At 42.7% G+C, this 27,272-nt stretch overlaps 2 protein-coding genes across 2 annotated transcripts in view; both read right to left on the bottom strand.

Moving 5' to 3' along the window:
• LOC146710285 (zinc finger E-box-binding homeobox 2) overlaps positions 1 to 9,228 on the bottom strand; it is a 28,613-nt gene extending 19,385 nt beyond the window's left edge. Inside the window, exon 1 of the mRNA XM_085457672.1 lies at positions 9,099 to 9,228. Within this exon, the coding sequence (XP_085313798.1) occupies positions 9,099 to 9,156 (58 nt within the window). The 5' untranslated portion in view covers positions 9,157 to 9,228. The remainder of the gene's footprint in view (positions 1 to 9,098) is intronic.
• A 4,080-nt stretch (positions 9,229 to 13,308) lies between these two features.
• The window catches only part of gli1 (GLI family zinc finger 1), a 53,406-nt gene continuing 39,442 nt past the window's right edge, over positions 13,309 to 27,272 (bottom strand). Inside the window, exons 2-13 of the mRNA XM_085457671.1 lie at positions 25,505 to 25,614; positions 23,425 to 23,645; positions 22,587 to 22,682; positions 22,301 to 22,499; positions 21,438 to 21,603; positions 21,148 to 21,255; positions 20,855 to 20,995; positions 19,844 to 19,993; positions 19,364 to 19,528; positions 18,786 to 19,028; positions 18,337 to 18,640; positions 13,309 to 18,129 (exon numbers count right to left, since the gene is read on the bottom strand). Coding sequence (XP_085313797.1) covers positions 15,575 to 18,129; positions 18,337 to 18,640; positions 18,786 to 19,028; positions 19,364 to 19,528; positions 19,844 to 19,993; positions 20,855 to 20,995; positions 21,148 to 21,255; positions 21,438 to 21,603; positions 22,301 to 22,499; positions 22,587 to 22,682; positions 23,425 to 23,645; positions 25,505 to 25,575 — 4,419 coding nt within the window. The 5' untranslated portion in view covers positions 25,576 to 25,614 and the 3' untranslated portion in view covers positions 13,309 to 15,574. The remainder of the gene's footprint in view (positions 18,130 to 18,336; positions 18,641 to 18,785; positions 19,029 to 19,363; positions 19,529 to 19,843; positions 19,994 to 20,854; positions 20,996 to 21,147; positions 21,256 to 21,437; positions 21,604 to 22,300; positions 22,500 to 22,586; positions 22,683 to 23,424; positions 23,646 to 25,504; positions 25,615 to 27,272) is intronic.

Below are 27,272 nucleotides of genomic sequence, written 5' to 3'. Positions count from 1 at the left end.
AAGACTATCTAGTAGACTGTTACATGATGATAAATGAGAGATTGAACCAATACACGCTGCACTGCTTCCTTTCTAGCCCATAATACGTCCGGTGTATGCATCATGTTCTTTATCATACCTGAGCTTAAGCCTAGTTCGCATGATCTCATAGTGTATAATTCTAGCATGCATCTTTGCTCCATGTGAGGCAAGTTTGACCAGAGTGTTTTGGACTGACCACGTCCGAAAACATGGCGTTTAAAAAACATACGGCTTTGCAAGAACGGGCATCTCATTACTTTTCTAAGATTTCCAGTTGCGACCTTATCATGTTTACTCCTATGTATGCAAAATCACTTGACTGATAACATGAATTTTTGCTGTGCAGAGGAAATGCATTCACCATCTCTAAAGTAAATGATGGAGAGGCTCAGGGTTTCTTCCACTTGCAAAAGAAACCCAAAGAGTGAGCTAAAGGGAGTGTGATTGATATCAGCGTTTCAAACACCGAAAGCCTCGACTGTTACAGGTGGGCATTCATTCCACAGGTGAGGAATGTTTACTCCCTACCAAGTGACTGTGTGTGTGTGTGTGTGTGTGTGTACACCAGAGAGATTGATGTGCAGGGCAGATATAGGTGGTACCAGGTGATCACAGGTACAGAGAGAGGGAGTTGAACTTTCCCATGCGTTCTTGTTGTCAGTCCTGGCTTGTTAGAAGGCCCTTTTGTGAAGAGGTACTGCAGTGTGGAACAAAAAATAAACAACAACAACTCACAGATTAACCGATGATAAAGTATTCCTTAGTTACAGCACTAGTCTGGGTATTTCAAACATGTGCAGTACTGTGCAAAAATCTTGAGCCACCCCTCATTTCTTACATTTTGCATCCAAGGAGCCACACAGAGCCACACACTGGGCTTTCTGAGGGTCTATCAGTGTTGTTTTACTCAGTTTCACTCAAGTCCTTGCACCTGACCATTTTCAGAGGAATGCTTTTTTAGGCCGCTAATGAATCATTCAAGCAAAACAAAGGTCACTAACTGAAGTGTTATGTTTACACATAACAGACAACTTAGCAAAGAGACAATTACAAATTGTATTTTTAGACACTTTGTTTTTAGTAACAAAAGCACGTAATTTGTTCTGATTTATTTAGCTGAATTGGCAAAAGAGGGCCAAAAGTAACACATTCTGAAAGAATAATATTTTTTCCACTAATGAGGTGATTCCCAGAGAGCCATTAGCTGAAAACTTTGCATATCTTGGCGTGGTGTGCAGTGTGTCCTAAAACACATTTTTCAGAAACTGGACAAGAAGAAAAGAAGAAGTGACAGTCCGGAAAAGAACAAAACAAGCAAAAAAAACCAAAACGTATGCATTAACTGTTCACTGAAGCCTCGTCAGAAGTGGACTAAGAGCATTCTTAAGAAAGGGAAACAGGGAGACAAGGCTGAGGTAGGCAAGAACTGGACTGATAGTCTGTGACAATAGGACAGAAGTACAACAGCGATTGTCTACGGTGGAGGCTCTGTCATGGTTCAGGTCTGGATTTCAGTCAGTGGTCAGAATCAGAATCAGAATACTTTATTAATCCCGAAGGAAATTAGGGTTACAGCAGGCAGCACGCTAATGGCGCATGCACACTTACAAAGGAACCTTCTGACCAACTTTACACAAACATCACATTGGGGAGACATGTCAGAAAGGTAGGCTGATAGGAAAAAAACAACGAAAATACATAACATGAGGTAAGAGGAGGAGAAAAAAACTCCACTCAGACTGAGCTCCTAGTGGGAGAACAGTTTGATAACAGAAAAAACACCTCAGCACAAAAAGCACATGACTATCAATACATGGTGTAGGGGATAGAGGTTATATTATAAATGATAAATGCAGAAATATTTAGTCAGATTTTGCTCCACCGTGCAATACCATGTGGAAAGCACTTGGCTGGCAAAAACATTTTTCAGCATTACAACAAACCCAAACACACTGACAATGCAGTAAAAGCATACCTGGATCGAAAACACACAATGCAACACTATCAGTTATGGACTGGCCTCCTCTGAGCCCGGAAACAGTTTGGTCCTGACAGAGATCAGAACAAAAAGGAAGAAACCTCCAAAGAAGAGCTTTGCATGTACTCCAAGATGCCCGGAGACCTTTTCCTGAAGACTACTTAAAAATTTACAAGCCTGCCTAAAAGATTTCAGGCTGTATTGAGAAATAAAGGTAGTCATAAAAAATACTGACCTTCAAGCTTGTTAGGATTTTACAAACTATATATATATATATATATATATATATATATATATATATATATATATATATATATATATATATATATATGCAGCTGCAGTAATGCGGACGTTGCACCGGTCCGTCGTGGTGAAGAGGGAGCTGAGTGTAAAAGCGAAGCTCTCAATTTACCGGTCGAGCTACGTCCCTACCCTCACCTATGGCCACGAGCTGTGGGTAGTGACCGAAAGAACGAGATCGCGGATACAAGCGGCAGAAATGAGCTTCCTCCGAAGGGTGGCTGGCCTCTCCCTTAGAGATAGGGTGAGAAGTTCGGCCATCCGGGAGGGGCTCAGAGTAGAGCAGCTGCTGCTCCACATCGAAAGGAGCCAGCTGAGGTGGTTCGGGCATCTGACAAGGATGCCTCCTGGGCGCCTCCTGGGTGAGGTGTTCCGGGCATGTCCCACCGGGAGGAGGCCCCGGGGCAGACCCAGGACACGCTGGAGAGATTATATCTCTCGGCTGGCCTGGGAACGCCTTGGTATTCCCCCGGACAAGCTGGAGGAGGTGGCTGGGGAGAGGGAGGTCTGGGCCTCTTTGCTTAGGCTGCTGCCCCCGCGACCCGACCCCGGACAAAGCGGATGACGATGGATGGATGGATGGATATATATAGTATTTTGTTTATGTTTGCTTGCTAATGTTTCAATAAATTGCTGCACTTATTTTGCATTTTTCTAGCAAAAGATAAATAAATGTGTGGTGGTGCAAGACTAGTGCACAGTACTGTAGCATTTACACCACATAATAATGCAGCATTTTAAAGCTACATACACAGTTAAAAAAAATAATAATTAAGCTGGATTTATGGTTTTTATTCATAGAGAAGAATTTTGGGAATTTAACCAATGCAGAGTTTATACAGACGGAGTAACAACAGATCGATAAAGAAGTGAAATTTTTTTAAAAGGAGAAAATAAAATGCTAAAAAAAAGCTCAGATGAGAGGCAAAGACAAGCTGCAGAGGAAAGTTTTCCTTGTTATTGATTTTGTTGTTTTGCACTTGGTTTTCCGTTGGCAGGAGCCAGGCTAAAAGATCAACAATGGCATGAACAAGCTCATCATATTTTTGACACTGCCCCCAGGTCATGGTAAACACAACTACAAAGTTCTGAGTAACACATAAGGAATACCAAAACAGCACTATGGTAAACCACAGCTCCTTTAATTCCTTTTACCAATCTTTATGTACTTTAGACTCTCTACTTGCAGTTCACATGCACCACGTGTTTAACCCTTGTATGGTGTTCGGGTCTGTGAGACCCGTGTTCAGTTTTTTTCAAAAGAAAAATTAAACAATTAATTATTTTTTCACGTGTAAATGTGTTGTGTCTTTCCACTCACTCCACTTGATTATAACTGATTTATTTATAACATTTTATATAAAAGAAAAACGAGAAGCACATTAATTCATAAATGTGATCTAACAAAGGTAAAGGGAAAAAATTAACCATGTTTGCTGTTCATATGTCTTGTAATTGGGATGAAGTAAACATCTGTTGAGTAATTTAACATAAAATTGTTTGATAGTGTTAATTTGGAAAGCCAAAACTCTAGCGGGTCCACCAGACCCATGAACACTGGCTGAGTAACAAAAATACGAACACCACACAAGGGTTAACCTATCTATTGCAATACTGTGGTAATGAAACAACATTTTTAGTCACCAGAAATGAGTTAAGCACTGACTAATATTCATCTTAAAGACATTAAAAACCTACCCCCCCCCCCCTCCTCCCCTGCAAAAAAAAGTAAACTCTGTCAAGAGCAGATGAAAAGCGATTAAAAAGAAGAAAAAAGTGTTAAACTGATGAATCCACAGACAGTGTTTTTTGGCAGGTGTTATGTGGCCTCGCCTTAGCGGTGATCAAGGCAGAGCCCACAAATACTGTCCATCTCTCGACCTCATATCAAACTATTCCTCATTCAATCTCCTGCCCTGCTTCCTTTATATACTGGCACGCTCTCAGCCAGCTGAGGGGGCCTTCCTGCCTGCCAGGCTGCTCTCATTTCTCTCCCTGTCTCTTTTTCTGACTCTCTTCTCTCTTTCTCTGCCACCCATCTGGCCCTTGTAATACATGACAGCTGAAGCAGGGTTTCCAAATTTAATTTGAGGTGTGATAAAAACAGCACATATCTATAAAGTGTATGCAGAGAGCCTGCCTATCTGGATAGTTTTAACCTCTTTTTTCTGTCAAACATGTGCAGCATATCAAACACACAAACGCAGGCTGCCTGCAGTAAAAGAAGATCCACAAATAGACTTGATGTTGAGGAGCAGTGCCAAAGCAATGTCAAAGAACATAATAATAAGACTGCAAATGTACTGAAGGTAATCGATTTGCAGCATCAGGGTATACAGTGTGTTAAACTTTCTCGAATCTCCAATGTGAAAATACAGTTGTTGTTAAATATGTGATAAGTACATGCCCAGTCACCTATATATATACACACACACAAACACACACAAACACACACACATGCATACACACCTCATATGCTTTGTGGCCAGCAGTGTTATCTTACAGTTGAAACGTGTGATCCACAGACATACACTCACTTCTCGAGTTTCCGTCTACCGAGGCCTCTTCATAACTACAACGGAGTTGCAATTTTTCTACAAAAGAATCAGAGTGGTGCAGTTTGAATGAAACCCTCATTACGGCAAGCATCTCCCAGCGATTCCAAATTAATTGCATACTTTTTGTTGCCATACCCTGAAAGGGACGCTTTTGTAACAGCTGAAAAAAATTGGAAGAAACCACGGCACTGCATTAATTAATCATTGCAGTGGCAATATTTTCCAAGTAATCGCTGCTGGAGAGGATCCCTGCTATGGCAGTCGTGCGGCATGAACGTACAGTAAGACATGAGACTGTTTTGGCGGCTTGGCTTTGTAGGAAACATCAGAATGAGCAATAATTGAATGAGCATGTTTAAAAATTCCAGAGGGACTCAATCAAGGGATTCCCCATTTCTGCCGTGTAGATCGGGTATCAAACACGCAGAGCAAGGACGGGAGAAATCTGTGACACTTGGAGCTGTGGGAACGTTTGAGAAACAAACAAGGAAACGCTTAGATTGTCCTTGATCCATCGCCCATCGTGACTCCTCTGTTTCTACCCTACACACCCCTCAAACCCTACATCTCATCTTTTATAACCGAAGAGCTGTTTTCACCGTCTCTGTCAACCCCATCATTTCCCCACCTCTGTCATCTTCCTCTCTTCTCGTCTTCTTCTGTCCCTCCCACCCGCTGGTTCTGACGCCTGAGCTGAGCCCCTTGAAGAGTCCTGGTAATAAACTGTGGTGCCTGAGCTCTTCATTGCTGTCTCGCTCTCCCCACCCCTCATCCCAGAGCGCCGATACATCTGCCATTAAAGTAGGCTCGGTCCAAAAGGCCCAGCCCCTCCGCTCTGTACAGTACAAGCACGTCAGCCTTTAACGTTCCAACGCTTCCCCCCACCCCCCCAGTCTCTCCTTTTTCTTTCTTTTTTTTTTTGTTGCTCAAATCCTTTGTGTACAGTGTGCTATGCTCACTGTGGCAGCGGTGTGCCAGAAAAACCCACACAAACACACGTATGCGCACACATACACAGTCAAAGACACACAGCTGGGCCCCAGCTGCATACAAAGACTGGGGTTTGGAAATCAATGAAGGAGAAAGAAGAAAGGGGGGAAAGGAGTTTAAATATATTGGCACTTGAAAAAAAGGAGAAAATGAGAAAGGGAGAGAGAGAGAAAGCTTTCTCTTAAACAGGCACATCCACTCAACGACAGAGTGAGGTTTTTAATGAACCAACAAAACATAAAGTGCAAAGCAGCAGAACTAGATATGTTTGTGAGGGTGTGCACGGTCCTGAAAGCAAAGATTCAGTCTGATCACATGTGACAATGTTGTTCTGGCAAGAAATGGCTCAGGGGAAAGCCCAGATACAGTTAGAATAAATTATGCCAAACAAATGCAATAAGAGAAAATAAGATATGAGGAGTTGTTTCATTACGTCTGTTTTACAGAAACTGAAATAACTTCTCACAAATCTGTCTCGATCCCTTTCACTACTCTTCTTCTTCGACAATTTCAGCATCTGTGTCACTGGCTGTGTACAGAGGCCTGATGTTGAGCTGATGGCTGTGTTCTCGGCTAATTAATTCTCACACTCTAACTGGTAGATCAGTAAATACAGGTTTAACTGTATAGGTTTCCAGTCTTGATCGCGGGACTGTTTCCAATCTGCCAGGAATGAAAAGTTGTAATTTCCTCACATTGCTCGATATTGCTGAACATTGACGGTTTTATTGGGGTAGACAGAGACATAATCAATGGGCGCCTTGGAGAGGGAAGAAAAGTTAGTGCTTTTTCTCTTTCTTCTGGTTTGGAAGAGATCCCCAGATCTCTGTCTTATGAGTCGGGTCTGCCAAATTCATTTGGTTTTATCAAGGACCTTTAACTCCCTCCTCGCACAGCCGCCTCCAGCCCAGCACATTCCAAATTCTGCTTTAATACACACATCTGCACTCTAACATGAGGATGCACATGCAGCAAGCATGTTGCACGCAAAAAAAACCTCTTTGCATGCACTGATGTGTTTGTGGCTTATACTTTGTGTAAGTACTCTGGTTGGTGCACTAAGCACTGATAATAATTACAAAAGAGAGCCTAAAAATAGATGTTTCACGGAAAACATCCATCAACATGAGTTAATGTGACTAAGCTTAATATCAATTCATAATCAGTTTCCTTTCAGTTCCTGTTCGTTTTTAACATGCCTTCATTTCTTCAGATCCTATTACTTAATAAATTTTACTGGAAACTGACAGCAGGTGATGCTTATCTCTTCTCTACGATCACTGCAAGAATTTAAAAAAAAAAAGAAAAAACTGGACAGTTTTTTTCTGGTGGCCTGATAAGTGACAGGTCCTTGTCAGTAAGTGTGCTTTTTAGCTGATAGCTTTCACGGTAGCGTGATGCTGTTGATCTGTGAAACAGAGTGAAGTCGGTCGACAAACTGCATCGTGACAGTCAAAGGTGAGAGTGTGTGTGTGTGTGCACATGCACACACGAGTACCCGTTAAAGCTGAGCGGTCAGAGAGGATCTCACCCTGGTGACGCTTTGCTAGAATTCACACCTTTATGAATAAAATGAGGAAGCACTTAAACCAAACTAATAAACGAGCAAACCAACTCCTTACACCAGCTAGCTTTGTCGCGCTTGCATGCCAGATCTGAGGCAAACAACAGCAGTGTATGGTTTGCGATGGCTCTTAAAAGAAACTCCATCCATGTGTTTGTGTGCGCCCTTGCCCTGGCCACTTTTTAATGACAAAATATGCTCTGAGATGACAAAAAAAGAGCCCAAACTAACCCAACTTAATTCTTTCTGTCCTGGGGATTCATTTACATTTAGAGTAATGGCTTTTTCTGCAGTGAAGTGCCAGCAGCATATACTCCATTATTATTAGCATAATTCAGAGGTTTTAGTCTAAGGTTTCCATTTGATATATTTAGAAAGGGGTTTCAAGTTAAATTTAGGGTTCGAGAAACATTCAGTGTTCAATGTTGTGGATAATTTTAGAGTCCGGGGTTAGGGAAGTAGGATTTGATTCCAACATATATTTTCAGTCCTTATTAGAAGGCTGGAAGAACAACTGTTATTTTAAATGTGTGCCTATCAGAACTCACAAACAGAAGCAAGGATACACACACCTGAAGAGCGACAAACAAACATGTGCTGCTTGCTGCATGCAGAGCAGCGTCTTAACAAACTTTCTAAATACAGCATGCAGTCTTGAAGTTCCTCTTAGAACAGTTTTGGGAAGTGCATGCAGAGAGACTGACAAGATCTGAAGCCTCAAGGTCAACTGACACTTTCAGCTAATTCTTGATAATCAAGATGGATAATCACAAAAGAATTAGAGAAAGATAAAAAATGTTAACTGTGCACCATAGCAGAGCTGAAGAGTTGTGCACAAGGAATTTCTGCTTTGAATCACATTTAGAAATTTTGTTTTTTAATGTACATATTTTTTAATGTGTACTTTTATTTTCTTTTTTTTTTTTTTAAATAAAACCCTTTTTAGTTGCAGGACACTAATTCAAAGCTTTTCCTTTTTCTCCAGATGCTGCACAGTCTATTTTTGACAACCAGCAGACAAAAGAATATCGAACTGCATAAAAGTTGCTGCAAACTAAAAAAAATCCAACAGTAAAAAATAAGGGAACTGAAACCTAGAAAGCTGCAGTGTCAGAGCAGGTTAACTTTCCGCGTGAAAAGCAACTAAACTGCGTGTCAGAGGTTGCGTACGAGCCAAGCGCACTGCACTACATAACAGGGGGACTGTAAGATGTAGTTTGACAACAAGGATTTCCTAGTAAGGAAAATAAATTAAATAGTCTATCCGACTTCATTACAGTTTATTGGGCTGTATATAGTTCTTTGTGCTTTTTCTTTTTATTTAGAAATGATTTTTTCTTTTTAAATCAGTAAAGAAAAGTCCAAAAGTTTTCCTTAAAAGCGAGCAGCCACAAGTTTTGAATTCCCAGGTAGAATAATCCCTGTGGTCCAGACCGAAACTGACGGTTCATCCCTGTGTATTAATCTGCAAGGCTTTCACAAGACATGTAAGGGAAAAAAAGCGTATGAAGCATGAAATTATAGTATACAGAACAGCACTAAACGGGGGCTAAAAGAAAGTGTAGTTTTCATCTGGAAATCACACAAGAAACGAGCGCAGTTCTCAGTGAGGGCTCCTGCCCGCTGCAGCAACACGCCAACATCATTACCAACTTTTTCAAAAAGTTTTCGTCTTCACGCCTCTTACCTCGGTTTCTCCTGGGGTTGGCTTGTTTCCTACGCTTTCCCCGACTTTCTTCTGTCATCTTTGGGCTTTGTTTATTTTCAGGAAAAAATAAAAAGTTGTCTGGGGAGCGGTGCGACTGCGTGTCCTGAGTGGCTGCCTTGAGAATGAATGGTGTAGAAGCATCGCCTTCGGTCACAGCGGGAGCCTCAGACCTTGATGGGACTCCCACGCGAGCGAAGGCGACGAGCCTTAAGGAGTGATGTCAGCGGCAGAGGCTGGCCCTGAGGTCAGTCTTGGCATCGTAAACATACACCTTCCCCAGTCCGAGTGCTCATACAGCCTGACAGTTACAAAAAACAAAAGACCCGACTCTGTTACACTTTGACAGCATATCTCGAATTTGCTCCCTTGCACCTCCTCTCTACCCCGAAAGCGACAAGGTCCTCGTTGCCTCCATCTATTGGGGAAAAATTAAAGCCATACTGGCCATACTGAAAATGTTCCTCCATGCATTATCTAAAGACAGCTGCTGAGATGAATGAAAATGTTATAAATTATTAATGCAGTTAAAGGTGAATTAGGCTGGGTTGTTTATGGGGCCCGTTATTATTAAGATTTTTTTTAAAACAATGGTGAGATTTGGTGATGGGATTAAGAGTGTTCTCTTCGTTGCAGGTGTAATTTTTTATAATTTAGCTGATCAGGAAAGGCTCTCCCTGTCTCTGCAGCGTGAGCTCCTTTCTCATGCAGCCACCACAGTAGGCGCAACGTCCCTACTTGAATCTGTAGGCTCTCTGCCTGGGACTAAATTATAGGCTCAGTCTGCAACATTTTTACACTAAATGCAGGTTAATGACAACAGGTATATATAACCCCTCTCCACCGCCCATCCCCCCTCCCCTTCCCCCTCCCCTCCGTGTTTTACGGCTTGGCTATTATTCAAGCCGCAGTCGCACCTGCGCCCGAGTATCCCGGAGTGGACCCCGTCCTGCGCCCTATTCAGCTTGGGATGGCTGTAGGAAGTGATGCATTGACAGTCTTTTGTGTTGCAACCTGCACCGTAATCTGTTTTGCAACTGAAAAAACATCCGAAATAAAACTCTAACGTAGCGTTCAGGACCCCTACCTTGGCTCTTTTTTTTTTTTTGCCCCCTCCACCTTTGAGTGGCTTTGCCGCATAATAAGAGCGACCAGGTAGCTTTTCACGGCGCATAATGTGTCCCGCTGCAGGGAGTCCACGTGGGGCAAACAAACAGGGACCTGACAGAGTGACCCAGATTAAGTTAGGCTAAAGATGGAGAAGTAAAGGGAGATTATACACACTGACTTTTTTTTAACGAGAAGGCAACCCAACAGCAAACGGAGTAGCCAACCAGAATGAGCAGACTTTAAGAATCAGAATAAGCCTTAAGGGATATATTTGAAATATATAGGCATTTTTATAGTACTCAAATTACTTCCATCTTGTTACTTTTTCCAACACTACATGAGCTCAACTTTACATTTAAAACAAGACCTATACCCCGTCCCAAAATACATTCCCCTTTCATTCCTTTGCCATCATGACATGAGGAGGTTTTTTTTTTCTTTAATGGATTCTGGAAGAGAAGGCATCCTGAAGGTGGGGAGGGAGCACAGGGCAGAAGAAAGAGAAGGACACAAGGGTCATCATGGCTCTTTGTGGTAGGATGGATGGAGGAGAGGGTGGAGAGGAGGTGGATGAGGAGGGGCAATAAACTTTGGCACAGATGAGGGTCACAGGGGTGCAGAGGTGCCTCAGAGGTCCTGGGAGCTGCTTTCTTTCTTTTTTTGTAAATTTTAAATACCTCCACATCCACGTCGATGCGATGGATAGGTGGATTTTTCCAAGCAAAACGTGAAGTGATTTCACTCAGGTTATAAATTTTGGTTGAAGGTCACGTGCTGCCTGAGCTAAAGCATATATTCACCAAACAAAAAAAGATGCGCTATATTACACTTATTTTCATAAACTGACTACACCCAGGTGGAGCAACACTGGTGGTATAGTTTGAGTTTTGTCCTGTCATGCTTAAACAACACCGCTCTCTCTCTCTCTCTCACACACACACACACACACACACACACACACACACACACACACACACACACACACACACACACACACACACACACACACACATGAAGGAAGCAGTCCTACTGGGGTTTTGTCCCAATCTGTGGTCTGTGGGTTCAAAGCTTCTTGCATGGGGAGGAGAGCCCTTACACAGCATATTAAGCAGGAGTTAATTATATGCCAGTCTAAGTGACAAAGGGAAAGAAAAGCCTTCTTCTGAATGGCAAGACAAGAAAAGAGAAAAGTCATTATGCTGCCCACTTCTTTGCATTTGAAAAACTCTGTTCTTATTTTGGTATTTCCATTCGCCACAGAAAAATGGTGACCACATTACAGACGAGCAACAACACTATCTTGATATTACTGCCATCTGACTTATTACATTAGATTTTTTTCTTTTTTGACACGCACTCGCTCTGGTTTGGTGAAAGGAGACGTGTTTTGCCTCGCAAAGCCTTTGGTCTGAAAGAAGAAAGAGGATAATGCCCATTTTGAGCATATCAGAGCAGGTCAGTGCGCTTTAGATTTGGTCATTTTGTCAAGCAAGATTACAGTGTAACCACTAAAGCTTTGCAGTAAATCCTTTAAAATGAGCACCATTCAAGTCTTTTAGAAGGCATTATCTTTAAAAGGGTGAAATTTTACTACTTTTTATAGAGCCCATCTCTGTCAGTTGCATCTATAGGTGGCCTCTTAAGTGTACATGGGCGAGGTAAAATAAGTTTGTTTTGCACTAACATGTGCATGTGTATGTGCATTTATTTATAAGTGTAATTCTTCTTTTTGTCCTCTCTCAGCATAGATGCTTCTGCAAACACCTTATGTGACCCCTCTGTGGAAACAGAGCTATTGTTTCAAATCACAAATCTGGATATGCCAGAGTGCAAATCAGTAGTCCCTCAGTAAAACTTCCCCTTGCCTTGGAGCAAATGAGTCAGCTTCAGTATCACTGCCAGGCTGTAGTGGCTGCCCGTGAGTCTGCTGTGCCATGCCACAACACCGCAACGCCAATATAGTCTAAGCACACTGGGGCCCCGGATCAAAATTAGCCACTGGAGAAAGTAAAGGTAGTGACATCTTAGAAAGCCAGCTCTGTAATGTAAATCAGCTTTTCGGGCTTATCAAGAAAAAGAAGAAGAATCGATTAAATGACAAATTATTTTGGTCAAAGGAGGAGAAATCTGTGTAACCAGTAGTTATTAGGAGGTGACACTGGTATTCTAATATTTCAGTTTTAAAAGTTTGCCTGTAGTGACTTTATTACAAGTTGCAGTCAGTTATAAATCAGTTAGCTGGTTTGGCTCGTTCGCGCGGTGCTTTTATTTAATGACGTTATGGTTACTACAGCTCACGCGCCTGTAAGGAAAACCGAATGCCTTCGTTTTGACCTTTTGACTGGGACTATGGTTGGGCGCATTTTCACGATTTCACGACAAAACATGAACAATAACGTAAACTGCGACTTATGGTCAACTTACCAAAATTCATAATGTTTCTTTTAATCAGTCGCTCAGTGTTTAGAGGTGAAGTTTGAACAGGTGTACATCGTTCTCCTCGTCCCGGCGGAAGGATACCTCGTGGAGTCCCAGGATACAGCAATAATCGCAAGTTTATTACAGGGAGGAAATATACTTTTCTTTTCCGTTTTCTCTAATTTTACTCCAGTCTGAGGGGAAAAAGACTTTCTGCTTAAACTATTCTTGACTCATGTTCACACCACCATCTACCACTGCGTTTCCACAGTGCCCACTGACCACAGAGCCAGTCCAGCCAGTTTCGCTGCTCATCGACTTAGCAGACCGCTCAAACCCATAACACATAACTGCTATGAGGTTTTAATAATAATAAAAACAATTAGATGGAAACAGTCTGTGGGATTAAAAACACTGATGATTTAGGACCAGAGCCTTCAGCTTGGTCGTTTGGACAGACCAAATTTGAATAATTTGGAAGAGTAATTCCATTTAAGCCCTCGCGGGAGTGACAGATTAAGTACAGCAAGCAACGCTATCAGGTCTTCGTTTGCAGAGAATTAAATTTAAAGAGCCTACAGTGTCTGCCCACGCTCCTCATGTTCTACTGCACTCTACTGGAGAAACGGAGTCACTGCATTAACTCACCAGACAAAAAGACTGCTTGTAGCAAGGACAAATATTAAATCCTCTTTATATACAATTTTGTTTGTTAACCTAGATCCATGTTTAACGCATAATTCACTCTTCAACACATGAGCACTACAAAAAACAACAACTCCATATTGCTCATTTGAGCATATGTGGAACAAAACTGCATCACACAACAAGAAACATGCAACAGAAAAGTTGGACCACAAACATTCTGCATCCATCCCAAACTCAACATGTTTATTCATAAAATGGTAAAATATAGCACATATGTATAAAAATGTAGAAAATTGTACACAAAATATAACACTTGGGCTTTTGTCTAATATAGTTATTGCTGCTATTTTAATTTTCGGTAGCTACAGGTGATATTCTTTTGCCAGCAAAAAAGTCAGAATGAAAGGTGACAGTTACATAAAAAAATACACACATAGAAGGCGACATCCATGAAGTTCATTAATATAAAAAGACAAATTTTTTTTTACAAAACATTTCATACATTCTAAAGCATAGCACTATCAGTCAATGTTCATGCCCTTATTTCTAGTGTTAGTGTTGTGTTAAAAATAGACTATTTGTGCATGTTTTTCTCATTTGTAGATGTCTTTGGTAGATTGTACTCTCCCCCCGTTCCTGCTAATGCTTAGTAAACTTTACAGTGGCATCATTATTATTATGAGCTGAAAAGTCATGTGAAATGCTTCATCAATACTTTAATGTGGCTTTGCTGAGTGTAGGCACGGTCAGGTGTGTTCTTGAATGACTATTTTTAAAAAATACTGCAAATATTCTTTATTGTCAAAAAAAAACAAGAGGTTCATGTTATTAGTAATAAGAGACGGAGACACACAGTGCTGCAGTCAGTGCAAAGCCACAGTATAAAATTAGTTCTCGTATAAAGCGCTGCAGCCTACTTCTGCATCATACAGCTCAAAAGTTGCACAAAAGTACCTCAGTGTGCCAAGAAAATGACGATTTTACAACAGTGGTAGCAATTATTTATTTAAAAAACCCCCACTCATGCCGATGCCCTGTTGTGGACTATTAACGCAGCATTTTTCATGCAACTCCTCTTTGGGATTAGAGCCAAAGTGCAGCAGCACCGTACTCTGAATGTACCTCAGATTCTCAACAGTTAGGCAACTATTAATAATCTGTACAGACCAGCTGAGTCAATTTGTATCCAGTAGCTTGAATACCCACCATACTCAGCTGAGTCACATATGAGCTGTAGTTGAGGTTAACTTTGAGTAAAGGGATGTTTGAGTATATTACACATGTTGACATGTAGTGGGGATTGTGGATACGTGTTATGTTCGAGCTTTGCTCACTGTATGAACACAAATGGAAAAAAATACATACACAGCTGCTTTAAGAATAATTACAGTAAACATGTGGAGTGCAAACTCTCTGTCTGGAAAGGCAATTACAACATACATGTAATATGAACACCAAAGATTCAAACACATCCTGAGTGTCTCTGTGCGGTCACGTGCAGGGGAAAGTGTGTTTGTGTGGGAATACTGACATTGCTCTGGTAGCATACTGTGTTGCTCCTGATAAGGAAGAAATCCTCAGCGATAAGGAAAAATGATTTCACGATCACTAAAAGCATTTTTTCTCTTAACTTGTCAAACATTTTACTATGACATCCCTCAGCATTAGCCTTCAGAAACCAAGCAGTCCATTAAGACAGGGGTATTACCTAATGTCACATACATGACACGCTGTATAAACTTATTTACATGTTTCCTTCTGTGCTCCATACGTGACTGGAATGCCCGTTCAGAAAGAAGTTCAGCGTCATTCAGGCAAACAGCTCCGTGTGCAGGCACAGAAAAACACCGAGTACCGAGGCAGCGGGAGATAACTGCGAGACGCTGATCAGGCACCTTTGGTTTTAAGGTTTTTGGGTGAGGATTTGTAAAATTTCGACCTGTGTGGAGGGATCACAATAGTAGCTTGGTCTCAACTAAAATTTTCCAGAGAAGTATTAAAAGATGCTCGCCAGCTCGGGATCCTGGTTTTAAAAATACGGAAGATGTTCAGTTTACATATAAAAGCATACAGGTATAAAACAGCACAGATTTTTATTCTGTTTTAAAACTTTTTCTGTTTTTACACAACTCAGTTTTCTTATAATGTACGAGAGAAAAATCATGTTAAGGGACAGAATTTGTTTTCTTTTCTGAAACCTCAGGCTGGTTGCATTTAACCTGGTAAAGGCCAGAGTGTGATTGTTAGCCTTAATTTCTGTATAGCTGCCAAGGAGTTGTCTTCTAAGACAGTGTATTCAGGTACTTATTCTCCCCAGCTAGTGAGGTTAGCATGGATGTCATGTCGCCCACAGCCATGTTAGACAGGCCAGACCCTGCAGCCAAGCTGACAGAAGTCTGGGGTGTGGTGAGGCGGGATGAGGCCTGGGACGAAGATCCCGGTTGATCTTGGATGGGATTGTTGACATCGCTGAACGACGAAGAGTCGGCATCGTCGATGATGGAAGTGAAGTCTATGCGAGCATTGTCCAAGTCCAAGTTTTCTAGGGCGTTTGAAATGGGGCCAGACTCAGGATAGTTAGCCAAAGGGGTGGACTTTGTGCCACCTACTGGGTCCAGACTGGACCCCATACTGTGCTGCTGGTTAAGACAAGGCCCGTTTTGAGCGTCCATGTTTTTCTCCATACCGATGTTTATCTGACCCGAGTAGTATACGTTGTTGTTGTTGTTGGAAGGAGAGAACATTTCACTCTGGGGATGCTGTGGATGCTGGACAGGAGGAAGTCGAACGCCTCGCCTGGGACTGGAAGTGGAATGGACAGGGCTCAGGTGTGGTGGGCTGCCAAGGTAGCCTCCTCCCACTTGTGACAGACTACTCTGGCGGCTGAGAGGTTTTCGGCCCTGAGGAGGTCTGGGGACCACCATTTCCTGGTTATAACATGAACCTTGGAGACCTGCCATCTGCTGGTCTTTAGGTGTTACTGAGCTTGGCACACGGCTGTGGGCCTGAGGACTCATGACCAGGTTCTGGTTGGGGTAAGGATAGGTCTGGCTGGAATAAAGATTTTGGTTTTGGTGCTGTGGACTGTGTTGGATCATCGCTGCCTGACCACTCAGATCCATATTGTCAGAGAGAGGAGAAGGTTTTAATCCACTCTGCTGCTGCTCTTGCTGCTGCTCCCACATGAGTGCTTGCTGGGACTGCACATAACTCCTCACCATCATCTCCTTTACCTGCATCATTGGGGTTTCTGACCTCTGACCATCAGCCAGTGCAGAGCCAGCGCAGCCCAGACTTAATCCCTCTCCACTGGGAAAAGGGTTTTGGTTTGGCCCTTGAAAGTCACACCTGGGGTTGTTAGAGTTCCTCATCATTACCTGCCCTGTTTGTTGTGGGTAACCCTGCGTTTGCTGCAGAAGCATGCGTTGATGATGGAGCTTAGCGCTCTGACAGGCATCTCCAGCTCCCATCCCAGGGTGGAACTGCTGCTCAGGCTTGATTATGAGTTTGTGGGTTCCATCTGAACTGCTGTAGAGGCCTGTTTGATTGTTGAAGTGAGCCTGCGTTTGTTGTGGGTGCAAGCTAGTTTCTGAATACTGCATAGCTTGCTGGTTCTGAAGAGTATGGCTGGATGTTTGGACCTGGCTATGGGTGTCATTCCAGGGACCTCCAGCGTCACCACCTTGGCCTACACTAGGGTAATGGGGACCAGAGGGACTGAGCTGGCAATTGCTCATACTGTACTCAGCTTGTTGCAGAAGTGCATTCGACATGCCTTCTGAATGAACAGGTCTTGCCTGTGCCATTGGATTTACACCAGCGCTGGCAGTCACGTCCCCTCCCTGGCTCGGGTACTGCCGCTGCATGTAACCCCTCTCGGGGCAGCTCAGGGCATCATGGCTCGGGGACAGCTGAGTTGAAATGGGACCTCCATCTACTCCTCCAAGGGTGTGATTGTGTTGCTGATATCCCATGAAGTTTCTCTCTGCAGGTGGCAACATCATGGAGCGATCCCTGTTGTCAGCGTGGTGGGGCTCCATACCTATAGCTTCCATCATTACGTTCTCCGTAATGCTCGGAGGCCGGGGGGAATACATATGGCGGGCAAGGCTGGTGTCAGAGCCACGGTGTTGCAGTGCATTCCTTCGGCCCATCATGGCTACATTATTAAGGCTATTGAAGCGCTTGGGAAGAGCTTGAGGGTCAGCAGCGGCACGAACTGGGTCACTGGCTCGCCTGTTGTTATTACCTGGAGCTTGGTGAGGGTAGATAACACCGGTGCCATACTCTGTGTTGGCGCTATGCCTACGAGGACCAGCTTGCTGAAGGAAAGGAGGCAAAGGCTGACCATGGTACTCACTCAAAACACCTCCTCTTCTGCCAGGAGTACCTGGCTGCTCCATATTAGGTAAAGGAGTAGGTGGTGGTCCACCAGTGGCTGCAGCGTATTTGGCTTTTAGGCTGTACTGCTGAGCTGGGGTTAAATTAGGAAGGCCGGGCAACCCGCCTCCAGGACATGGAGCTCCTCTGCGATTGGTCTCAGGAGAGAGAGGGTCTCCCCCAGCCTGTTCTGCGCCCAGAAGGTGACATCCTCCCCCAACCGTTGCTCCCATTTGCGAGCCATCACTGGAGCGTCGGCTGGACAGGTAAGGAGAAGCCATGGAGGAACGACGGCTCACGGTGTAGGCTGAGCTTAGACTGCTGGTGCCACTTCCTCTCCTGTCATTAGTAGAGCAGGCAACTGTTCCCCCTCCAAGCTCATGATTGGACAGCTCCATAACACGTCGATTTGAGAGAAGTGGAGAAGGTGCACACATTCCCATACTCTCCCCTGGACCTGAAAACAAACATCCAGGAGGAAACAGCTTAGAAGTGTTAAATCGTTACAAATTAACAATATTTTATTTAGTTTTTTAAAAATTCAGTGTGTTCCAGTGAAAACATTACTGAACAGCTAATGTAACAATCTAAGGTATATTTAAGCTCAGCAGTTGTAGTTCTATGTTTATGCATTGATTTTAACTTGTTTTATGACACCATGTACCAGGTATTGCAGGAAGCTTGTTGCTGCCACCGCGTCCAGGAGGGGTTGGCCTGCGGATTTGCTTCAGCTTGTCAATCTTTAGATTCTCCAGCCTCTTCAGAGCCTGCGCTGACATTCCCATTGTTCCCGGCTCCCCTCCACCTCCCCCTCCACCTGCAACACCATCTTCCAATGCTGTGAGGTCCTCCAGACTACCGGCTGCATTAGGGTTCATTTCTACACCGCTGTCGTTGTTGTTGGTGCTCCCCAGTGGAGAACGTTCGCTACTGCAGGAAGACTGACCACCAGGGCTTGGTTGGGATTTCTGGAAGATGTGAGAGACAAAGTTAACTTTAAAAATGGGATAAAGTTTAATAAGAAAATATGGAAGGGGTCCCTATTTTTTCCACTACATTGGAGTTTTGTTATGTTATTCATTTGAATGATATAGAACAAATTGTAACCCTCACCAGAGAAGTCTCAGGAGCCAATAGTTTGCAGTCTTCTCTGCGTGCCTCTTCTTTCTCCAGCAGCAGTTCAGAGTTGGGACCTCCAGGGTTCATAACTGAACCGGGGGGACGAGGGCCAGTGTCTCCACGATGTTTCTTGGTGATGTGGGCCTCAGGGCCGTGCACGGTCTTTACATGTTTACGCAGAGAGCTTGGATCTGTGTATCGCTTGGTACAACCAGGGATTTTACACACATAAGGTTTCTGTAAAAGACAAAAGCACCTTATGTGAACTCCTTGCATTCCACAGTTTACTTTACTGCTGCTTCCCTGCTATGTAAAATCTTATGATTCAAATAGAAATTATTTCCAATTTATGTTGTGTATCTTGGCATGTGAATCTCTACAATACATTTATATTAATTTATACAATTATTTTACATGAAAGCGTGTAATGAAACAGCACAAAACAGTTACATGTTACCCTTTAGGAAGAAAACACATGGTTTAATCAAATAACACTGTTAATAATACAGAGCTTACACAGCAACATGCACGTGACATTCAATAGCTAAGCACTTTTCGGAGGTGAATCTTACCTCATTGGAATGAGTTCGGTTCTGGTGTTTAGCTCGGTCTGAAGCATTGGAGAAGGCTTTGTTGCAGCCTTCATGTTCGCACACATATGGTTTCTCCCCAGTGTGAGAGCGCAAGTGGGTCTTCAAATTCTCCAGGCGAGAGTAGGCCTTATTACAGCCTTCAAACTAGAACAGAAAATATACATAATTGTTTAATTAACACTGTTACAACAGCTACGCTGCAAGAGAGGGGATGATTAGAGTCTGTAAAAGCTTTGACAACAAGCCTGCGGTCCTATAACAATATTAGATTTGAGCTTCAAAACAGTAAAGCGAGTTTTAAAATATAAAAAAAGGTTGTTAATCCACACTGAAAATAATATATGGTATGCATGTCAAGGTACACAGGAGCACAGAAGCATGTTGGAATTGAAGATATCTGGACAAGGAAAGAGAAACAAGAACTAAGAGGCAAAGCAAAGACTTAACACATGTGCTCACAGTGCACTTGTGTGGCTTCTCTCCTGTGTGTCTGCGCATGTGAACCACCAGCATGTACTGGGCTTTGAAAGGCCTCTGTTCTCGAGAGCACTCCTGCCAGTGACACACAAACTCCTTCTTCTCCCCGTGGATGTGCTCGTTGTTGATGTGCTGCAAACACAAAAAGATTCATTGTTAGTGACAGATAGTGGATACTCCAATGACATGTTTTGGGATGGAAGCATTCTATAGTTCTATGCTACACATGAACACAAACTAAAGTCCTTCTACACAACACACGGTAAATAAAAACGCAGAAAATGCAAAAGACATTCAGTGTGCCTATTTAACTTCATATATGTTGATGTTTGCCTTATTTTAACATCTATTACTGATCTGTAAATACTTAAATACTACCTTTTGACATAACTTTCACAGGACGTGAAGGTTTGTTTATCCTTAACGGAGGTGGGAGAGTTGAAGAGACTTTCATTGGGAGTGACAAGAGACTAAGATGGTTTACACATGTGCAGAGGAGAGATAGTGGATACAATGAACAAAGGATGCTGACGATGGAGCTGACAGGCAGGAGGAAAAGAAGAAGATCACAGAGAAGGTTCATGGATGTGTGATGCAGGACATGCAGAGGGTTGGTGTGACAGGCGAGGATGCTAGGCTGAGATGGAGCCATATGAGCTGCTTCCTCTGAATTTAGTAAACATCTGCAACAGCTGGGTATCTCTGTGTAAGGCATGATAAGTGAGGATCCTACAGGTCAGTTAAACTTTGTACTTTTCTCCTTCTCAGACAGCTTAGCGGTCACATACAGAAACTGTATCTAATCCATTATCCACGGCATCTCTTCAGTTTAGCTAGTTAAAGGGTTAGTTCACCTATTTTACTGTTAACTGTTACAATATATAATATAAAGCTATGAAAATGCAATTTGTTTTGTATTGTATTATATAACCTCCTTTCTGTTCCTCTCTCTACTTTGTATCTGAAGGCTGGCAGCCCTGTTCTTAGTCTTACATGAACTAGCTGGTCTTGTGTGTCAAATTCCTTGTTGCAGCTCTCCCAGCGACAGTTGGTCTCATAGACGGCTTCTGGTTCAGGCTTCCCGTCCTCTTTGTCCAAATCATCTCGCCCATCCAGAAGGCCCAGAAGAGGGTCCTGCAGACACATGTGTAGAAATGAAGAATAGCTCCAGTTTATTTTGTGCAATTATCTAAACAACATATTTTCAGCCATTAAATATATAATTTCAGGCACTTTCACTGTTTTTGAATCTCTTTCACGTTGACATATGATCATCATTACTGTACCTGAGTGCCAGTGGAAGAAGGGCTAGCTACATCTCCCTCTGACCTCTCCTCCAGGCTCTTCACATTCATGCCATCAATCGCACCTCCAAGGCCTGGCTCTGTCTTCAGCTGCAAAACAATACTCTCATAATATAATCTTTGTCTTTCTCCTCATTCAAAACTTAAATGTGTATATATAAAATATGCATTCATTCTTTGTCATTTATCCGCCGCTTTCTCTTCCCACTTCCCAACTATGCTCTCCCAGCTATGAGAAGCAGAGGGTGTGCTGAGTGAAAGAATGAGCTTACGTGTCCGTGTTTGGGCGGAGCATGGAGCCGAGGATTGTGGGGAGGTAAACGTGAAGCTTGGCAGGGGCCTGGTGTGTGTCCTCCCAGAGGTGTTCCTCCTCCTCCATACATGGACCCTTGTTGTCTGGACTGGCAATTTATATTGCTGGAATAACCGAGCGATGGACTGTGGAGCGGGAGATAAAAACAAATAAAGGGAACTGATAAGAAACTAAAGAGAATCAGCAGCTAGTTTGCTAAAGATGGTGCAGCTAGAAATACACTCTTAATGTATTTTTTGTCAATTCTTTAAAAATGAAGAAATACATTTTGTTCAACTTCACATAATCTGCTTTTATTATTTAAAACCATTTGGCTGAAACATGTGTCACCATCTGGCGTGGCTTAAGGGATGTCATCACATCACACCTGATAATAAATATTGAAGAGGGCTAAATGAGAGGAGAGGGATTATCAACACAATTTAAACATGAAAGAAAAAACGTCAGCAAACGTGCAGGACATTACTTTCAAATACTTTAAAGTGGACTTATTTATTGTTTATTCACCTGTTCATCCATGCTCTTCAGAGGGATATCTATCTATCTATCTATCTATCTATCTATCTATCTATCTATCTATCTATCTATCTATCGTTGCAGACTGGCAATTTTGCATGTGTTCAAAGTAAGTAATAAGGTCAGAGTACATACAAAAAATCCCTGAAACCTTCAGCTCAGGCTTCAGACTGATGATGGTGCTGGAAATGAGCATAATAGGTCCACTTTAAATATTTAACCTCAGGTCTGTTTTTATTGACAAAGGGTGTAACCGAGGAGGATAACAGTGACTTTCAAATCATATAAAATCAAGTGATATCAGACCTCATAGCGCTCACAGAGAGATGACCATAGGAGCTAGCGCCGTTGGGGTTGCAGCGAGAGTTTACAAAGGCCACTAAGGAATTCGGTGAGGTCCGGATTACCGTCTGCAGGTCCACACTGGCATCAGACAGAGGAGAGATGGACAGAGCTCGCTTTTTGCTTAGCTTAAGCATGGAACGAGGTGTGGAGAACCTCGAGCCTACAGGAGAGATGACAATGAAAGCAGAAGGGTTAAATTTCAGGATGGTTTTTTTTTTAAAAATATCTAAATTGAGGTTTTCCTTACCATCACCTGATCCAATCTGATCAGAGCCATGTTGAACTTGGCAGAAATTGTGATGAGACATCATGTTCTGGTTACAGTAGGGGGCGCTGTTACCACCTGCAAAGCATTACACTGAAATGCACTGCTGCAAAAAGCTACATTATTTTTAAGTAGGGGAACAAAGACAGGATTAATGGGTTGCTGCAGCTCAGAGAGTCAGAAAGAAGCACGCACATGCCGAAAATCTCACAAGCAATTTAGGCTGACCTGCAGAGCTGTGCAAGTAAAACTTTTTCAAAACTTTTCACCTTTTCTGTAATGACACATTTCTTGGTGGTATCTAGTCTGGACCCTTTTTTTTTTTTTTTAGACTTTTAGGGGTAATAGAAAAAAAAAATTAAAATAAATAGCAAATAAGTAACATGAGGTACAAATGTAAGAAAAGCATTTTAGTACTTTGCATCAGCAGCCACATGAGAGGTTCATTTGACTGTTTTCATAACATTCCACACATGACTGGTGATGTAACATACATGCATACAAATTTAACCAGTTACTCATTAACAAGTAAGTGTTCAGTCATATCTGTATCTATATATGGATATATTTGTACGCACACAACTCTTTTAGCTCTAGTTCGTCTTTATTTAACTGACTAATTTAGAGTAATCCACCCGCCTGCTGTTTTACTGCAACCTCACACTCCAGATTTATATCTCCACAGTAAAGCCAGCCAACTGTTAACTTCTGTTCACTCCTTTTGTACATTGTTTTTTGGTTTCAGTCTCTCAGGTATCCTTAAATCCAAATCAATAGCAGCTGTGAGGTTAACGGAGATGTAAAAGATACTCTGACTCACCCTCTGTGGGCGGCATACCCCTGTGGCCCATCATACCGTGGGGTGGTGGGGCTTGAGGGTGCCTCATATATTGATCCAAGCAGGGGCCAATTCCCTGCCCTGGTCCTGATCCATGAGTCATGGGATTATACATAGCGTGGCAGTCCTGGGACGGGCCGTCGAGGAGCGGAGCACGAAGCGAAGACGCATTACTGTAGGGAGACTGATCTGATGGGACTATGCTGCGAACATCAGAGAAAAACAGCAAAAGAAATTTGAATAAATGTGTAAACTGCAAATACTCTGAAAGGGAACTGTGACAAGGAATGATAATGATTTCTGATACACTGTTGTGCACTCTTTTGTAGCATTTTTATCATTTTATTTACAGTCATGCTGATTAAACAGTCATCTAAACCAAAATCACAATAAATAAATGAAAGCCTGATAAATGGGATAAAATTATACTCACTGGAAAGCTTTATTTCCAGCCTGTAAGCTAGAATTACATATAGATGTTTTCTATTCCATGCCTGGAAAAACTAGCACTGCCTAAAGACTAGAACTACTATTGTGCTGTGTCCTTCCCACCACTAGATGGTACACAGCCCTTATTTCGGCCTAAACTTTGGAAACTTACTCATCTGGGTTTTCCCCTAAGCTACAGACATGAATCTTCATTGGAACTTTCCAGTCTTCATGAATTTCAATGGATTCTCTGACATTTCTTTACTCTCACTGGTTAGCTCAAAATTGGTCTCTCCTGTTCTTTTCTTGCTTTTCTCCGTCCCTGTTGCTCTTCTTCTAAAAGGGAAAGACTGCATCTCTCCACCTTCTCCTAAGTCGCCCTTTGAGTTCTTTAATTCTTTTACCACAACGTGTATTCCACACAGGAGCTTAATCTGTCCTCTCTAATCCACTCTGCTGGTTCCCCCCGAATTTACCTCCCTCCCATTCCTACTTTTCTCTTCTCCCATTCATCCTTTCTGTTATACTTTTCTGTTTCTCTCGCTCTCCTTCCTCTGCAACTCTCTGTCTCTTTCTATCTTCCTTTCTCCCCACACCTCCTGCTCCTCTGTTCTTCCTCTGTCCTGCCCAGCCACCTTTCTCTCCAACTCTCTCTGCTTCTCCCTCACTCTGGGTAACCTGAGTGGGGCGCGAGGCAGTCATGCAGAGCGCAGCGGGGCCTGGTCAGCCTGTAATTAGCAGCTGTCAGAGAGAGGCTGAGTCCACCCGCAACCTGGGTGGCATGAGAGAAGGGAGGGAGGGAGACGGCGCGAGGGTGGATAGAGGAGGCGTGAGGGGCTGAGTTAGCACTGTGTCCACGACAATTGCAGACATATCTGAGCTTCTGTACCCTGAGAATATCTGTGTGATTGATTTCTGAGCCTAAGATATCAGTCGTCTCTGCTTTCTAGGAGAGCTGATGTGATTTATTGTTAATAAAATACAAAAAAAAGTCAGATCTCTCAGATTTTGCTGATCTGTAGCAAGATTAGAAAAAAGAAACAGCTCTGGTTATTAAAGATGACAGCATTGTGCCATTTTTAGCATAAAATCTGGCAACAAACGTGAAGGTCTAGTACAAAAGTACACGACAAACACCTACAAACTTTATTTATTGAGGTTTTTGAGGGGAGTTAAATCCTGGAGTAACTCTACTCTTTGCAGAAGTTTAATACCTTCTTGTCTGCAGGAAGAGAAAATCATTTGCTCGACACCCACACCTGACAAGCTTGTGTCGTCGTAGGAGAAGTTGCAGATCAGCGCCAAGCAGATAATTTAGCTGAGTTTGACCAGACAGTTTGAAATTGTAGATAAAACTAGTATCAGAATGTAAATTCTGTAAATTACAGAACAGAAATATTGCAGCTGTTTTTGAAGAAAGCCAGTAACACTGGTTTATCTTCCAGGCAGCACTGAAAAATCTCAACTGTAGCTCATTCTGTGTGTGTGTGTGTGTGTGTAATAATGATGGTGATTATATTGTTATCAGATTTGCTGAAAATGTCGAGCTACTCTCTTGAGTTCTCTCACGTAAAAGAGCTGCGGCTGTTTAAAAGCAACAGGAGGCCTCGCTCCGTGCTCGCTGCCGTCTTACCCTCTGGAGGGCTGGCTGGGTGAAGTCTCGTAGTAATACAGCCCCTGGTGTGGCTGCATGTCCACTGGCATCGGAGCTCTCAGACCTAATGCTCCCCTTACACCCTGGACCTGACACAGAGAGAGAGAGAGAGAAAAATAAAGAGACGAGGACACGGTTAGGATGAAGAGAAGGAAATCCAAACAAACCCAACTCCACCAAACAAAACTGAACTCCACCAGAAAGAAAATCCAAATACAGAGAACAATTGTGGTTGAGGGGGAAAAAAAGAATACGTAGGATGTTAATAACAGACCAAACCAAACTAAGAAAAACAGTTTGTGGACAAAATAAGCTCTCTGAAAGCTTGAGTCACACTTATTTTAAACAGTCCAGGTTTAAAATGCCAAATCCACTGCTTAAGTAAAAGCAGCACATAGAAGTGAAATGTAAAAGAATTCACGTTCATCTTAATTTCATAGCTACAGCTACTCGAGTGCAAGGTTCGACCTCGACATTTAACAAAAGGGATTACCTGATTAAAAACACATCCTGTACTCTTAGAGAGCTTTTAAAAATCTTTCTATCGTGTTAAACAACTGACGAGGCAGCCACGCATGCTCAGTGAAGAAAATCAGGGCTTTGCCTTAAAAAACTTAAAGGACACAGGTTTAGTGATGCTAGCAAGACAAACAGAGAAAAATGAAAGTGGAACAAAGCAGCCTTTTGTGGGAGCCTCATATGGAGACGGTATCTTTCAGCAAGAGTATATGTGTAAGGTAATTCTAGCTGAGAGAGCTCAGGAAACAAGCACCTGCTCATTACATCCAGCCACATCAGTGCAGGTACTAATAGCTGGGACTGTGGGTTCTTACATGTTTCGAAAGGTAATTAGTACACTGATGTCTGAGCTACAACAAATGGAAAAAGGCCAAAAACATTCAACAATTTTATGTATTTTGTCCACGCATGTGTGGACAAATACGCTATTATTTCTTTTATTTGGACATGTGCTGCAACAATAAAATAAAGCTAAAATATAAAAGCATCACAAATCAGACTCTGGATGCTGTGTCCAAATACCACATTACTTGGGTTTATGTGACAAATGTTCAAACCCAAACTAGAGGCGCTCCTGTGCTCTGCAGATCAAAGCTCTATGGTTTCAGTGTAACAGGTTGCGACGCCTGTTATGCAGTAGCACAAGTGTTAAAAGGGCAGTAGGGACCTATTTAAGCCACATGCCACCAGGGGGTGGGGGGTTGGTGGGCACTCCAGGAGTAATTGCATATATTCAGCACAAGCTTTGGATGTGTGTATGATAATTAGCCGGAAGTGCTAAATAGAGATCTCACCAAACACCTCAGCTGTCCAGAACTCATAAATACCAAGAAGGGGTTCCCCAGACAACCTCACACACTGGCACACCTGTCATTCTCACGGTGGGGATGCAGAATCATCCAGCGGCCACCAAGTCTTGCGAGAATGTGTGCCACAGTGACGGTAGGTATACTGAAGCAGTTAGTGCAGAAACTCAGTCGCACAGGATCGGCAGCAGACCACGTGACCATTAACTGGACGAGCAACCTTTGCTATCCCCCCCAAAAAAGTGTTTTCACTCATACACGTTACAGATAATTACAACCATGCATGCACAGCACACTCACAGAGAAACGCAGGCACAGTTACAAAAGTCCAATCATATCTGTGTTAGATGGCAGAGGCAAAGCGGGAGAGACAATTTCTTCAGGTGCAGAAGTTGATCGACAAACTCACCACACTGGGATCA

The sequence above is a fragment of the Copadichromis virginalis genome, linkage group LG5, assembly GCF_057382275.1.
Source record: "Copadichromis virginalis isolate Kocher_CV1m ecotype Utaka linkage group LG5, C_Virginalis_male_GT1.1, whole genome shotgun sequence".
Lineage (NCBI taxonomy): Eukaryota > Metazoa > Chordata > Actinopteri > Cichliformes > Cichlidae > Copadichromis > Copadichromis virginalis.
The sequence above is the reverse complement of the archived record's forward strand: the minus strand, read 5'-3'. Positions and strand labels throughout refer to the sequence as shown.